At 46.8% G+C, this 12,798-nt stretch overlaps 1 protein-coding gene across 1 annotated transcript in view; it reads right to left on the reverse strand.

Moving 5' to 3' along the window:
- Window positions 1-981: 981 nt before the first annotated feature.
- SUPV3L1 (Suv3 like RNA helicase) overlaps window positions 982-12,798 on the reverse strand; it is a 21,697-nt gene continuing 9,880 nt past the window's right edge. The window contains exons 7-15 of the mRNA XM_084751945.1: window positions 12,512-12,589; window positions 10,983-11,074; window positions 9,075-9,255; window positions 8,652-8,745; window positions 6,294-6,513; window positions 4,817-4,897; window positions 4,053-4,229; window positions 2,308-2,456; window positions 982-1,465 (exon numbers count right to left, since the gene is read on the reverse strand). Of these exons, the coding sequence (XP_084608071.1) occupies window positions 1,051-1,465; window positions 2,308-2,456; window positions 4,053-4,229; window positions 4,817-4,897; window positions 6,294-6,513; window positions 8,652-8,745; window positions 9,075-9,255; window positions 10,983-11,074; window positions 12,512-12,589 (1,487 nt within the window). The 3' untranslated portion in view covers window positions 982-1,050. The remainder of the gene's footprint in view (window positions 1,466-2,307; window positions 2,457-4,052; window positions 4,230-4,816; window positions 4,898-6,293; window positions 6,514-8,651; window positions 8,746-9,074; window positions 9,256-10,982; window positions 11,075-12,511; window positions 12,590-12,798) is intronic.

The raw sequence follows: 12,798 nt of genomic DNA on the forward strand, positions 1-12,798 counted from the left end.
GAAAGGGACCTAGACTACAATCCACGCATCAGTCTGAGGGCAGGGGGAGTGAGCAGAGAGGCACGAGAGAATCCTACCCACCTTTCCGGCTTCTGGGTTCAGATAGTGACGGGGAAAAAGAGGAGGAATGTTAGGACCAGTGTGATCCCCAACAGTCAGATGCTGACCTTGACTGGGAGCACAGCCAGATGGCCTGCCACATGACGGCTCCACTACTGAAGCTCTCCAACCCCTCCGCATGACCACACTCCAAGCCTGCCTCATGGCAACGGGCTTAGTGCTTCAGATCTTCAAGCTGGTCCAGGCCAGGGGGTGGGCTGGCAGCCAGAAACACTCTCTATGGCGTTAGGAACCAGACAGCTCTCTCCAATCCCAGTCCCCACAGGGTTGATGGAAGCAATCAGCTACAAAGCCTATGCCCTTCCGGTTATCCGCTATCTGGCAAAACTTCCCCAGAAATGCATTGTTCCCATCTTCATCCCCTGACCCCTCAAAATCCACCCCAAGCCGCTGAAACAGCAGGAGTAAATCCCAGACAACTAGAGATCACTTACATGGCCATACTGAAGCAAGAAGGACTGTAGGCAGCGCTTAGTTACCATCCTGAAATGAGCGGTCAGCCTCATGGTTTTGTCACTCATGTCTGTTAGGGGATGAGGCCCCTGGGTAGAGTTCCACCAGTGACGATCCGATAACAAGAAGATCGTTATCATCACTGGTCAAGAACATACTTGGGAAGATATGACACTGCCAGCCCAGTTAGAATACTGTCATGAAAATTTATAAGACAGTGTGTTCCTGGGCCATTACCTCATTACCCGACTGAGCCTTCCTGTTTCTCTCCACAGGAGCATGGCTACCTCATGGTTCCTGACCAAGTTAAATGACTCCATTCCACTCCTCCTTCATCAGTGCCACCTGGACCCCCCTGCCCGCCGGGCCATACCTCACCACAGGTGGTTAGTTACTTCCGAGACAGACTCTGAGTTCTCAGGCAGCTACATTATTGGTTTTGTATTAAGCAAAACAAAAACAAAGAAGCAAAAAAGCCTAATCAAAGTTGGGGTCTTTCTTTTTTCTTCGCGTCCCTGCTTTCTCTTTGCTCTGCTCTGGGTGCTGGGCCAGCCATTCCTTCTGGAGCTGCTTCAGCATGTCTGCAGTGAGGAGTCCTTGCCGCACCAGGCGAGAGGAAAGGGGCAGCTCCTTGGCCCCGGGGCTGGGCGGCTCTGCAGCTTTACCTCCTACACTTTTGATGCCACGTGTCCTTCTTGCCGGGCTCTTAGCGGTTCCTAACAAACGTGACTGGTCCCCTGGTGGTAAGCCCTCCAGATTCAAAAGCTTGTGTGACTCAGAAATCTTAATCAGTTTGGTGATGTTGTGCACACCATCTTGGATAATGGCATCCAGTTCTTTCTGGAGAGTTCGAACAAGGCCGGAGTCTGGAAACATATCCAGAAATCGGTAGCTGGGAAAAGAACCAAGAGCATTAGAGCAATAGCGCTAAGCCAAGTGTAAGAACCCTTGCATACCCTGACAACAGCTGTTCACACCCTTTTTCTATTAATTCAATGCTTTGTGCAGTCTTTATTTCTGCCCACTCCTGAGACTGTCCAGACCCCACTTCAAGGGATTTTTTTTTTTTGGTTCCTCCATGGAGCCCTGCTGTCCTGGAACTCACAAAGGATCTGCCTGCCTCTGCCTCCCCAAGTGTGGCCTCCCCGATTACAGGCCTGTGCCACTGCACCAGCCACATCAGGGATTCTAACACACTCCATTACGGGGGCTGTTTCTCTGCGCAGCTCTGCTCTGGAGCAAGGCTTCTCAGACATCAATTCTTGCTGAAATGCAGGGTCTAGGCTGTTGAGACGGCTTAGAAGCTAAAGATGATTACGTCACAAGCCTGACTTAGAGCGCAGGCCCACATAAAATAATGGAGGAAAGGACCAATTCCACAAAGAGAGAGAGAGAGAGAGAGAGAGAGAGAGAGAGAGAGAGAGAGAGAGAGGCAGAATTTAAATCTGAATGGAGCTAAAGTTCTTTACTCCTTACCATTTCCCAAGGCACACCAAAGCCTCGGATCAAGGACCACGCTCTCACTAGCAAGGGTAGTCAATGCCCTCATTAGGCGATCTTAGAGACTTTGAAATCTTTTCAGGAATGAGTATAAACCAAACTCAAGCACCCTTATGGAAAATATAATACAGAGTATCCTTCAAGTATCTTTCTAACTTGAAAGAGCAGAAACCCACTCAGGAAACCTGTAATTTGCTCCATGAGTCAGAAAATTGTGTAGAAAAGGTTTGGTACCTTAGCCACAGGTAAAGATCGAAGACGTCATGGACGGCCTCAAGGTCCATGAGGTCTTTAATATTCTTAGGTGGAAGCAAAGGCCACTTGATGTACCGGCGTAACCATGCAAAGGTCAGGGGCTCATTCCTGCTGTACTGCCTGGCGAACTGAAAGCAAAGAAGAAATCTTGGTAAACAGCCAGAACACTCTTAGGTCTATAGTCATAGAGAAAAAGCAAGGGTAACCTGTAACTGTGGTTGTTTCAAAAAATAGGCTGGCTCCTTTTCTGCTTTATACTTTCTTAGGTTTAAAAAAAAAAGTATACATATTTATTTATTTGACAAGGTCTTATATATGCCAGGCTAGCCTTAAAGTTTCTATCTAACCAAGAGAGGCCTTGGATTCTCTTGCATCTACATTCCAAGCACCGGAGCCATGGGAGTGTGCCACCATGTTCAGATTAAAATGTTTAAAATTAAAATGGGGTCATTAGACTGACTCCCTGGGGAAGGGCTCTTGCTGTTAAGTCAAACCTGAGTTTGGTCCCCAGAATTCAGCTGCTTTCCCAAAACCACTGTCCCAAGTGGCCCCAGAGGCCATCAGCAAGACAGCTCCTCACAGCTCCTTACAGCTCCGGATGGTGAGGCAGCAGAATAAGAACATTCTGTAGCTGGGCGTGGTGGCGCACGCCTTTAATCCCAGCACTCCAGAGGCAGAGGCAGGTGGATTGCTGTGAGTTCGAGGCCAGCCTGGTCTACAAAGCTAGTCCAGGATAGCCAAGGCTACACAGAGAAACCCTGTCTCAACAAAACAAAACAAAACAAAACAACCAACACTCTGTAGATTTCACACAAGTCCTAAGCAACTGCTGGCTTGCACTCTTCCAAGACCCTCCCTCCAGGCAGAGGCTCCTGCTTCATTGAAATTGTTGCCTGAGGTGCCAACAGGACCAAGGCCACAGGAACCAGTTCCGGTCACGTGAGCACTCAGTACCTAAAGACTTCTCTCAAACCTCCCCTTTATCCTAGCTTTCCCACCAATGACATACTTGCAGGAAAAGACCTAAACACAGACTCTCAAACATACTGGTAAGGGAAAAGGAAAAGGAGAGTTGCAGAATAATTCACTATAACATTTACAGAAATTCCTAGAGGCACATGTGGATGCCATATGGAACAACTCTTACGGCAGGTATTCCAGAGGCCTGAGGCTCGGGGTGGCAGACAATTTTAGCCTATCTTAATGTGCTAATTTGACATAGCAAGTATTTGTTTATCATTTACATAATTTTACAATGACTTAAAAGGCAAATTCAGAAATAAATTTAATTGAAGTAGAGCTGATACACAGAATGCGAAGGCCTACGGTAGAAATGGCAAGAGCAGAGAAGAACCCTGAGTTCAGTGGCATGAGACAACACCCTGGGATGTAAGGGCCACCTACCTACAGCTCAGCTCTGCTGCCCTTCCTCCCAGAATCCCGTGCTCCTCAAAAGATACCCCACAACCCTGGCAGCCACCACCAAACCCTCATCCCTTCCAACACCTACTCAATTACAGTGATGGTAGCTTACAGTGGCCACCGTGCAGACCCAAACACCAGGCAAAGCTATCCTCAGAGAGCAGCACGTCACTTTATGTCTAGGTTTCCCATATCTAGGGTATCTTGAAAGTGCTTTCTTTTAATGGACAAAATACTGTCTGGAGAAAAACGGATCAATCTGAAAGTACTCAAAATGACACAGAGTTGTAACAATGACATACCTGTAGCAATGACGAGCAGACAAAAGGCTGCTTCTTATTGATGGGGGCTGTGCAGAACACATACCTCACCCGGAGACTTAGCGGAATATGCTGGATCAACTCTGCAGAGAACTTAAAATCATCCATATTGCAGACAAAATACTGCCCATCAACTTGTGCAAAGTCTACAAAAATATCCTGGGGGAAAAATATACATGAAATTACTGGGCTGCCTGGATGTGCTATCCTACTGGGTATGGGTAAAGAACTCAAGTCACAATCCCCAGCCGACCTCAGGAGAGGTGCGCGTCACTTACTGCTCTCTAAAGCTAAGGCGTTTCTCCCACACCGTCCTTATTTATATTTATGTATACAGCGCTCTGCCTGCATGTACAGCTGCAGGCCACTAGAGAGCATCAGATCACATTATAGATGGCTGTGAGCCACCATGTGGTTGCTGGGAATTGAACTCAGGACGTCTGGAAGAGCAGTCAGTGCTCTTAACCTCTAAGCCATCTCTCCAGCCCCTCCTACTGCTTTCCTAACCTGAATTTTCTTTAGAGACAGAGGCTCACTATGCCCCCTGGGCTGGCCTCCAACTCTAAGGACAGCTGTGCACCCACACACCCAAAACCCCCAGATTTTGGAAGTTTTCATCAGCCATAAAAACTTCGTGTGTGGCAACTGCACAGGGGCAGAGCATCCACTCTTGCCTATGCAGTAGCCAGTACTGACATGGCTTGTTAGCAGTTTAAGAAGGAAAATTGAAAAGAGCTTCCAGTTACAATGAGATTGGACAGCGTGGTCTCAGGGAGATGGTAGGCGAACATCTCAATCTGCTCAGCAGTTGGGTGAAGCCCAGCAGCCTGCAGAAGGAAAAGACAAGATCCCATGAGCTGAGTTTTCCTTCAGTTTTGGAAAGACATTTTCCTTTTCTGAAACAATGTCCTACATTAGGCTAGGTTCTTACCAAATGAGTCCCATGCCAAGAATATCAGTATCATAGAAAAAAAAAAAAAGACATGACCACTTTAACCATTTACTACAATAAGAAAAGCCGATAGACTTATTTAATGAAAACAGCTCGGTGGCGCACGCCTTTAATCCCAGCATTTGGGAAGACAAGGCAGGTGGATCACTGTGGGCTCAAAGCCAGCCTGGTCTACAAAGCGAGTCCATGACATCCAGGGCTACACAGAGAAACTCTGTCTAGGAAAACAAAAACAAAACAGAACAAAAGAAAACAAAACAAAAAACAACAACAAAAAGAAAATAGCACACTCAATAGCACACTATGTAGCCCCTTGTTGTATTTTAGTCAGACTTCTAGAATATATTATGATCCAAAAGAATGCAAAAAATGCCTGTAAGGATGAAACAATTTTCCAATCTGCAGTTCCCTCCATTTAATAAAAATGAACAAGGCAACTCCAGTTACTTCAATGTGGGTGGAGAACACGAGAGAACATCTACACTGGACATCAGCTGGCTCTTCACACGCTGCAGTGGTAAGCAATGCCCACAGGTAAGAATGAGGAGGAGAGAGAGGAAATGGTGGGGAAGAGGGAATCAGAAGACGCAAGCCCTCAAGGTCATATAAATCTAGAAGAGACACACAGGACGGAAAGAGGGGCTGAGAATAAACCTCACCGGAGCCACCCAGGAACACAAGTCATGTCACCAGCCTCTGGCCCCATTATCTGTGTCATCTTACTGACAAATGAAATGAGCCACTAAAGTAGGTTTCTAGAAACTTAAAAGCATTAAGTTAGCTTGCTTTAAAATGATTCAATAATCACATATGTAACTCAGTCCTTACTTGCTAGCAACTATAACTCTGCTAAGTTTCTACTCTGCTCAAGCGTCTCCAATTTCCACTTCACTAACATGACCCTATGTGTAAAAACCAGGCTAACTAAACCCGTTGAGCCTGGATCTTTCACTTGCACACAACTGTCCATCTAAGAGGTATCAATGCCGCTCTAAAACAGTAAAGGAAAGCCTTCTGTTTATTTACCTGTATTGGTGGGATCACAGTGGGAACTGGGGGGAGCAGAGGACCCCTGAGGCTGGAGTTCCAGGTGCTCATGAGCTGCCTGGCTTGGGTACTGGGAATCATCTCAGGCGCACTGCAAAAGCAGTATGCCCTCAACTGCTGAGCCAGCTGTGCAGCCCCAGGGCGCTTCCCTGTCATGGCTTCCCCAGCTCAAGCAGCCCTCCTGTTCCCACGAGACTAGGGAAGGAGCGACCGCTGAGCCTTACCTGTATAGGATCCACAGGTCTATTCAAAATCTCCTTCAATAAAGGCAAGTCCTCATGGTGCATTGTTGTAACCTCTCCCTCCTTAAAGTGGGAGCTGAATCTACCGGCTCTGCCAGCGATCTGCAGGGCTTGGGAGGTAGTGATCGGCTCCAGCTCCTTCTCTCCCTTTTCGTTGATGCTGGGCTTTATAAGGGAGTAAAAAATGATTCTCCTTATGCTCCTGAAATAGAAATAAAAGTGACCCCACAGACCACACACAGCCCTCTATGACCTGGATCATCACAGATGTGCTCAGGCCAAATCTCATTTAGGCCTTGTCTAATCTTGCAACTATCCAAAAAGAAAAAAAAAAAGCGGAAATGGAGCTGGAGAGATGGCTCAGCAGTCAAGAGCACTGGCTGCTCCTCCAGAGGACCTAGTTCTATTCCTAGCAACCACACAGTGGCTCACAACCACCTACAACTCCAGTCCTGGGGGAATATAACACCTCCAAGGGCATCAAGCCAAGTGTTGTTTAAAAGTACATCAGAAAAATACTCATATATATATAAAATAATTTTGTTTGAGACAAGGTCTCTTTATATAAGCCTGGTTTTCCGGGAACTCACTAAGTAGACCAGGCTGACCTTGAACTCATAGAGATCCACCTGCTTCTGCCTCCCTGAGTGCTGGAATTACAGGCATGCACCACAACACCTGGCTAGTTAATTTTTTCCTTAATGAGACAAAGTCAGGCACTGTAGCTCACACTTATAACCCTTGCATCCAGAAAGCTGAGACAGAAGGACTGTTGTGTATTTGAGGTCAAACTGGGCTACCAATGGCTTCTAGGCCAGCCTGGTTTAAAAAAAAGCCAGGCGTGGTGGCACACGCCTTTAATCCCAGCACTCTGGAGGCAGAGGCAGACAAATCACTGTGAATTTGAGGCCAGCCTGGTCTACAAAGCAAGTCCAGGACATTCAAGACTAACACAGAGATACCCTGTCTTTAAAAACCAAAAAAAAAAAGCTGGGCGTGGTGGCGCACGCCTTTAATCCCAGCACTCGGGAGGCAGAGGCGGGCGGATCACTGTGAGTTCGAGGCCAGCCTGGTCTACAAAGTGAGTCCAGGACAGACAAGGCTACGGAGAGACCCTGTCTCGAAAAACCAAAAAAAAAAAAAGGGGGGGGGGGCGGACTTTTTGTGAATTCTTTTCTTCATCTTCTTTTTTATTGTTTGTTTTTTTTCTTTTGTTTTGAGACAGGGTTTCTGGATGTAGACTTGGCTGTCCTGAACTTGCTTTGTAGACGAGGTTGGCCTTGAACCCAGAGATCCACCTGTCTCTGCCTCCCTGAGTGCTGGGACTACAAGCGTATGCCACCACGCCCACCTTGTTTTGTTTTATTTTTTGAGACTGAGTCTCATCTGTAGCCCTGGTAGGCTTGTAGCTCAGTCTGCAGAACTCTTGAGCTTACAATCTTCCTGCCTAGGCCCTCAAGTGCTAGAGTTACAGGCCCAGCTCTCAAGCAAGATGGCTGAGCTGTGCATATCTACTAAAACATCACCCTTTGAAAGGATAAATTGTAGGATGCTGGAATTATTAAGAAAATGACATCAAATGAAGTGCTCCCATACTGTATAACAGGCATCCCCCTCAAGCCCCAGGTACGAGACGCTGAGGCACCAAGACTGTCTGAAGCCAGGAGTCTGAGGCCAGCCTGGGCTATGCATGATACCAACTGGGACAGCGGCTCAGGTTAGGAGCACAGGCTGCTCTTGCAGAGGACTTGAGTTCAGTTTCCAGCACCAGTACAACTCCAGTTCCAGAGGCTCTGGACCATCTTGACATACAAATACATGTGGTACATGTACATAACATGTAGGCAAAACACTTGTACAGAAAATATATTTTTTAAATCCTTTACACAATCAAAAGAAACAAAAAAGACAAACTGAATGGTGGCCAGGAGCTTAAGGTCAGGGGCCACATGCCAAACCCAAGGCAGGGCAGCCTGGGCAAGTGAGCAAGCTGCCCCAAACACACTTGCACAGGGAGTTGCCAAGAACTCCTAGTCTAGTTTTTTGAATCTTCACAGTCTGGTCACTTTCACTAGCTAGAGATGATTTGGGCAGCACCTGGAGGCACCTGGACACCTGACGACTAAGAAACCCAAGTAAAGCCGGTTGACACCTGGTGTGCCCTAGTCGGGGAAGCACTCCAAGTCCAGTGCTCTGTGGCAGTCTCTTTACTTCCCCAACCAGTAAAAAGCAAAAGCTCAAATCTACAAGATTACTTCCATCCCAACCAATTAGTAAATTGAAGAAGAAAAAAAGAAACGTGCCATCTAAGCCACTGTTTGTTTTAAACAAATTACTTACAAATTCAGTCCCATGCCGATTGCATCTGTGGCTACCAAGATTTTGCATGAGTCACTGGGGTCATTAAATTTTCTTGCTTGAGCAAGTTTGGTTCCTGGAAGGAAGAGTTCACATTAATTCTTTTTATTTTTTTTTTAAAGGATTTATTTATTTATTATTATGTATACAGTGCTCTGCCTGTATGTACACCTACAGGCCAGAGGAGGGCATCAGATCACATTATAGGTGGTTGTGAGCCACCATGTGGTTGCTGGGAATTGAACTCATGACCTCTGGAAGAGCTGTTAGTGCTCTTAACTGCTGAAACATCTCTCCAAACCCCCATTAATTCTATTTTTTCCTTACGGTGCTTTCTATACACATCTCAACCTAAATGGCAAATGTGAGAACTGCCACAGCATTCACAGTAAAGCTAGTTATTACCAGGTGGGAGGCTGCCGTAAATCACAGCGGACTCCAGTCCCCGAATTTCAATCTGCCGGCTCACAGAATAAATGTCGTTCTTGCTGAAACAGACAATGCAGTCCCCAGGCCGAAGGTTGTCCAAAGACTCCAGTGCGCGATCCAGCACGGAAATGGGGGTAAGCCTCTCATACTTCTGAACCTGTGACAAAGACACGCACAGAAAGGTAACACACTTAAGTCACTACCAGGGGACCGACCACTGAAAAGCTTGCAAGGCAGTCAACTGGAACTAAAGGCTGCAGCTTTCAGGAGCAACGCTTGGAAGCATGTATTATGCTGTGCCGCCTTCAACTCTTGGCACTGCTAAACTGATGTTATTGTGTCGACATCCTTAAAGAAATGTAACATGCTGGGCAAGGTGGCATACGCCTGTAATCCCAGCACTGGGAGAGGCAGAGGCCAGCCTAGCCTACAAAGCAAGTTCATGACAGCCAGGGCTACCCAGAGAAACCCTGACTGCAAAAACAAAACAAAACAAACAAATAAAGAACTTTAATGTACATTGATTTTCAGGACAATGTGGCAACCTCAGAAAGATTATCGACTGAAATTTTTATTTTATGATGGAATAACATAGTCCAGAAAAATAAAAGACCAGAAGCTCATCTTTTCAGCCTTCTGTGGTTAGCTGCAGACAGCCCAAAGCAGCAAAGTCCAGGATTTGAGTCTGGAATTTTTCCTGCTGCATTCTATTCTATCTCCCTCAGTGTAGAGCATGAAATCATGGCAGGCCAGCTGAAAGCATTTCTTCATTTCTGTAAGCTACTCCTCACTACCAGGTAGACTGGATTAAAGGTCACATGCACACACATCTCTAGGAGAGTCTCTGACAAAGGGTGTGGCAGCAGGGCAGCATCCCATGGCTGGGGCTCAGAGAGAACAGAAAGCAGAGCCAGCTGAGCACCAATGTTAGCGGCTCTCTGCTCCTGACCCTGGAAGCCATGAGCCAGAAGATGCCTGCCTGCCCTTCCTTCCTCCTCTCCCTCGGGCCTTCTCTCCACTACTTCGTCTGTTCTGTCAGAGTGAGAAAAGTAACAGATACAACTTCACTATCTTACTCAGGGGCTCTGGCAAGGCAAAACTAGGGCAGTTTTCAGAGGAAACCAGTTTCTCACCCCTCTAGATCAGCAAAACGGATGCACACTACATCTGACCATTAGAGAAATACAAAGGCCCCAGCGTGGGGGACACAGGACTGAGGACACTACAAGCTCAGGCTGGGCTTCAAACTCAACCATCTGAGTTACTTAGTTAAGGAGACTTATTCATGAGCTGTGGGTGTAGCTCAGTGTAGAACATGAGTGCAGCCCTCGGTTCGACTCCCAGCACCACAACTGAGTGAGTGAGTAAACATATCTGGCTCGGTCCTCCAGAGATCTTTGTGAAAACGAAGGTTTAAACACTGGCTGGGTAGAGCACGCCTAGAATCTCAGCACTTCAGAGGCTGAAGCAGGAGAGTGCCACGAATTCTGAGGCCAGCCTGGGGTACACAGTGAGATAATATCTCAGAAACAAAAAACAAAACCAGTGAAACAGCCTCACCCTAAAACAAACAAACAAACAAACAAACAAACAGGGAATTTGTGAAGGTGAAGCACTCCCCACACTCTTGGAAGACATAGGGTCATGCTTCTCCATCAGGACCTCACATTATGAAGTCAGAGAGCTACACTAAAGATTTCCTTTTTGCTAAGCTGTTTTTAATTTTTCTTTTTTAAAAAATGCCTTTTTCAGTTTCATACACATGTGGTACTTTGTTCACTGTGCGCTCACTCTGTAGCTAAGTTCTGACTTGGCCAGCCTAGAGCTCACACTGGTACCCTCAGCTCTGCGGCACAGCCTGAGAATGAACCCACAGTCTCTTACCTCTACTTCCTCCCCAGTTGTGTAGAGAAGCTCAGTGACCAGGTCAATAGCAGCAGATTCTCCGCACAAATGGACTTCTTCGGCACAGAGTCCTGTAAACGTACACAAGGATTTACACTGCTAGATTCTCTTCCTAAGGGCACAGTAAGCGCCCAATGTTTTCAGTCTGACTCAAGCCTTCTTTGAGTGGACAAAGACAGAGTGCAGCTGTGTGCGTTCACGCACTGCTCTGAGCGAGGCTGACACACTGGAGGGAGCGGCCAAGCAGGATTGGAGGCTGGCACTCTGGCTAAGTGATGGCTGTCAGTCCTAGGCCTGAATCCTTCTGAGCAGAACCCCATGGGAGCTTCAAGAGGTGGTATGGGGGGTGGCTCCATGCTCCTCAGCCTCGAACAGATCTAATTTTACTCACTGCCTAACAGCAAACTCGGGGTTCAGCCATTGGTTTTCAATCTGAAAACACCTGTCCCACAGCTTGCTGAATCAAAAATTCATTCCACAACAGGGATAACCCTATAACCCTAACACTTTATAGGCTGGAGTAGGGGGACCTGGAGTTCAAAGTGAAACCCTGTTTGGAAAAAGAAAAAAAGAAGAAGAAGGAGAAGGAAGAAGAAAGAAGGAAGAAAGAAGAAGAAGAAGAAGAAGAAGAAGAAGAAGAAGAAGAAGAAAAGAAAGAAAGAAAGAAAGAAAGGAAGGAAGGAAGAAAGAAAGAAAGAAGCAGCAGCAGGCCGGGCGTGGTGGTGCACACCTTTAATCCCAGCACTTGGGAGGCAGAGGCAGGCGGATCGCTGTGAGTTTGAGGCCAGCCTGGGCTACAAAGTGAGTCCAGGATATCCAGGGCTCTTGTTGTACAGAGAAACCCTGTCTCAAAAAACAAGACAAAACAGAAAACAAAAGTAAGAAGCTACATCCACCAACAACCCCACTGCTGTGGTAATGCAGAGAATGTTCAGCCCATGAGATACTGCAGCACTGCTTCTCAGGAGACAGCGCCCAGAGCGGAAAGAGCACGGCAAAACAACAGAGCTGGAAGACAGCGAAACACCAAGTTCTAAGTCCTTCAAACGCCACACGCATCAAGACATCCACGGTGACTGTAAATATGGCAGGACAAACTTTCTTTCCTTTTTCTTTTTGAGGCAGAATCTTAAGGTAGCCTGGGCTGGCCCTGAACTTGCTGTATAGTTCACAACAAACCTCTCAACTCCTGATGGCCCTGCTTCCTCCGCCCAAGTGCTGCGACAACAGGAATGTTCCACCATACCAGGTTTATGTCCCCAGTCCCAAACTTTTTAACTTTTTTTTTTTTTTTTTTTTGATGCTGAGGATTAAACCCAGCACCCTCCCATGCTAGGAAAGTGCTCCACCACTGTGCTATATCCTCAGAGATTAAACATTTCTACTTTAGTCATTTGGTTAACTTTATAACATATAAAACAGGACTTTCATCATTAAAATAGTATTTAAGTAACGACAGCTTATACTTGTGAGAGGCAGCAGCTGGCTGAGGCAGGAAGACCACTCACCTAGCAGGGCTCTGGTCCAGGCCCATCCCCGGGCTGGGTCTCGAATCATCTGAATTTCATCTATCACAGCCACTTCATCTTAGAACAAAAGAGTCTCCATGAGCAATAAAGCCACTCAAACTCCAATATCAACTTCCCCCTCGCCAGCATCATTGCCATAGCTCATTGGGTGCGTCTTTTCTAGCATGCACACCCTGTTGACTCCAAGTAATAGGAACGACCACATCAGACTAGAGACAGCTTGATGGGCAACAGAGGGAGATTCTGGAGGGCCTGGGTCTGATGCC

The sequence above is a fragment of the Acomys minous genome (genome assembly GCF_964271855.1).
Source record: "Acomys minous genome assembly, chromosome: 13".
Classification (NCBI taxonomy): Eukaryota; Metazoa; Chordata; class Mammalia; order Rodentia; family Muridae; genus Acomys; species Acomys minous.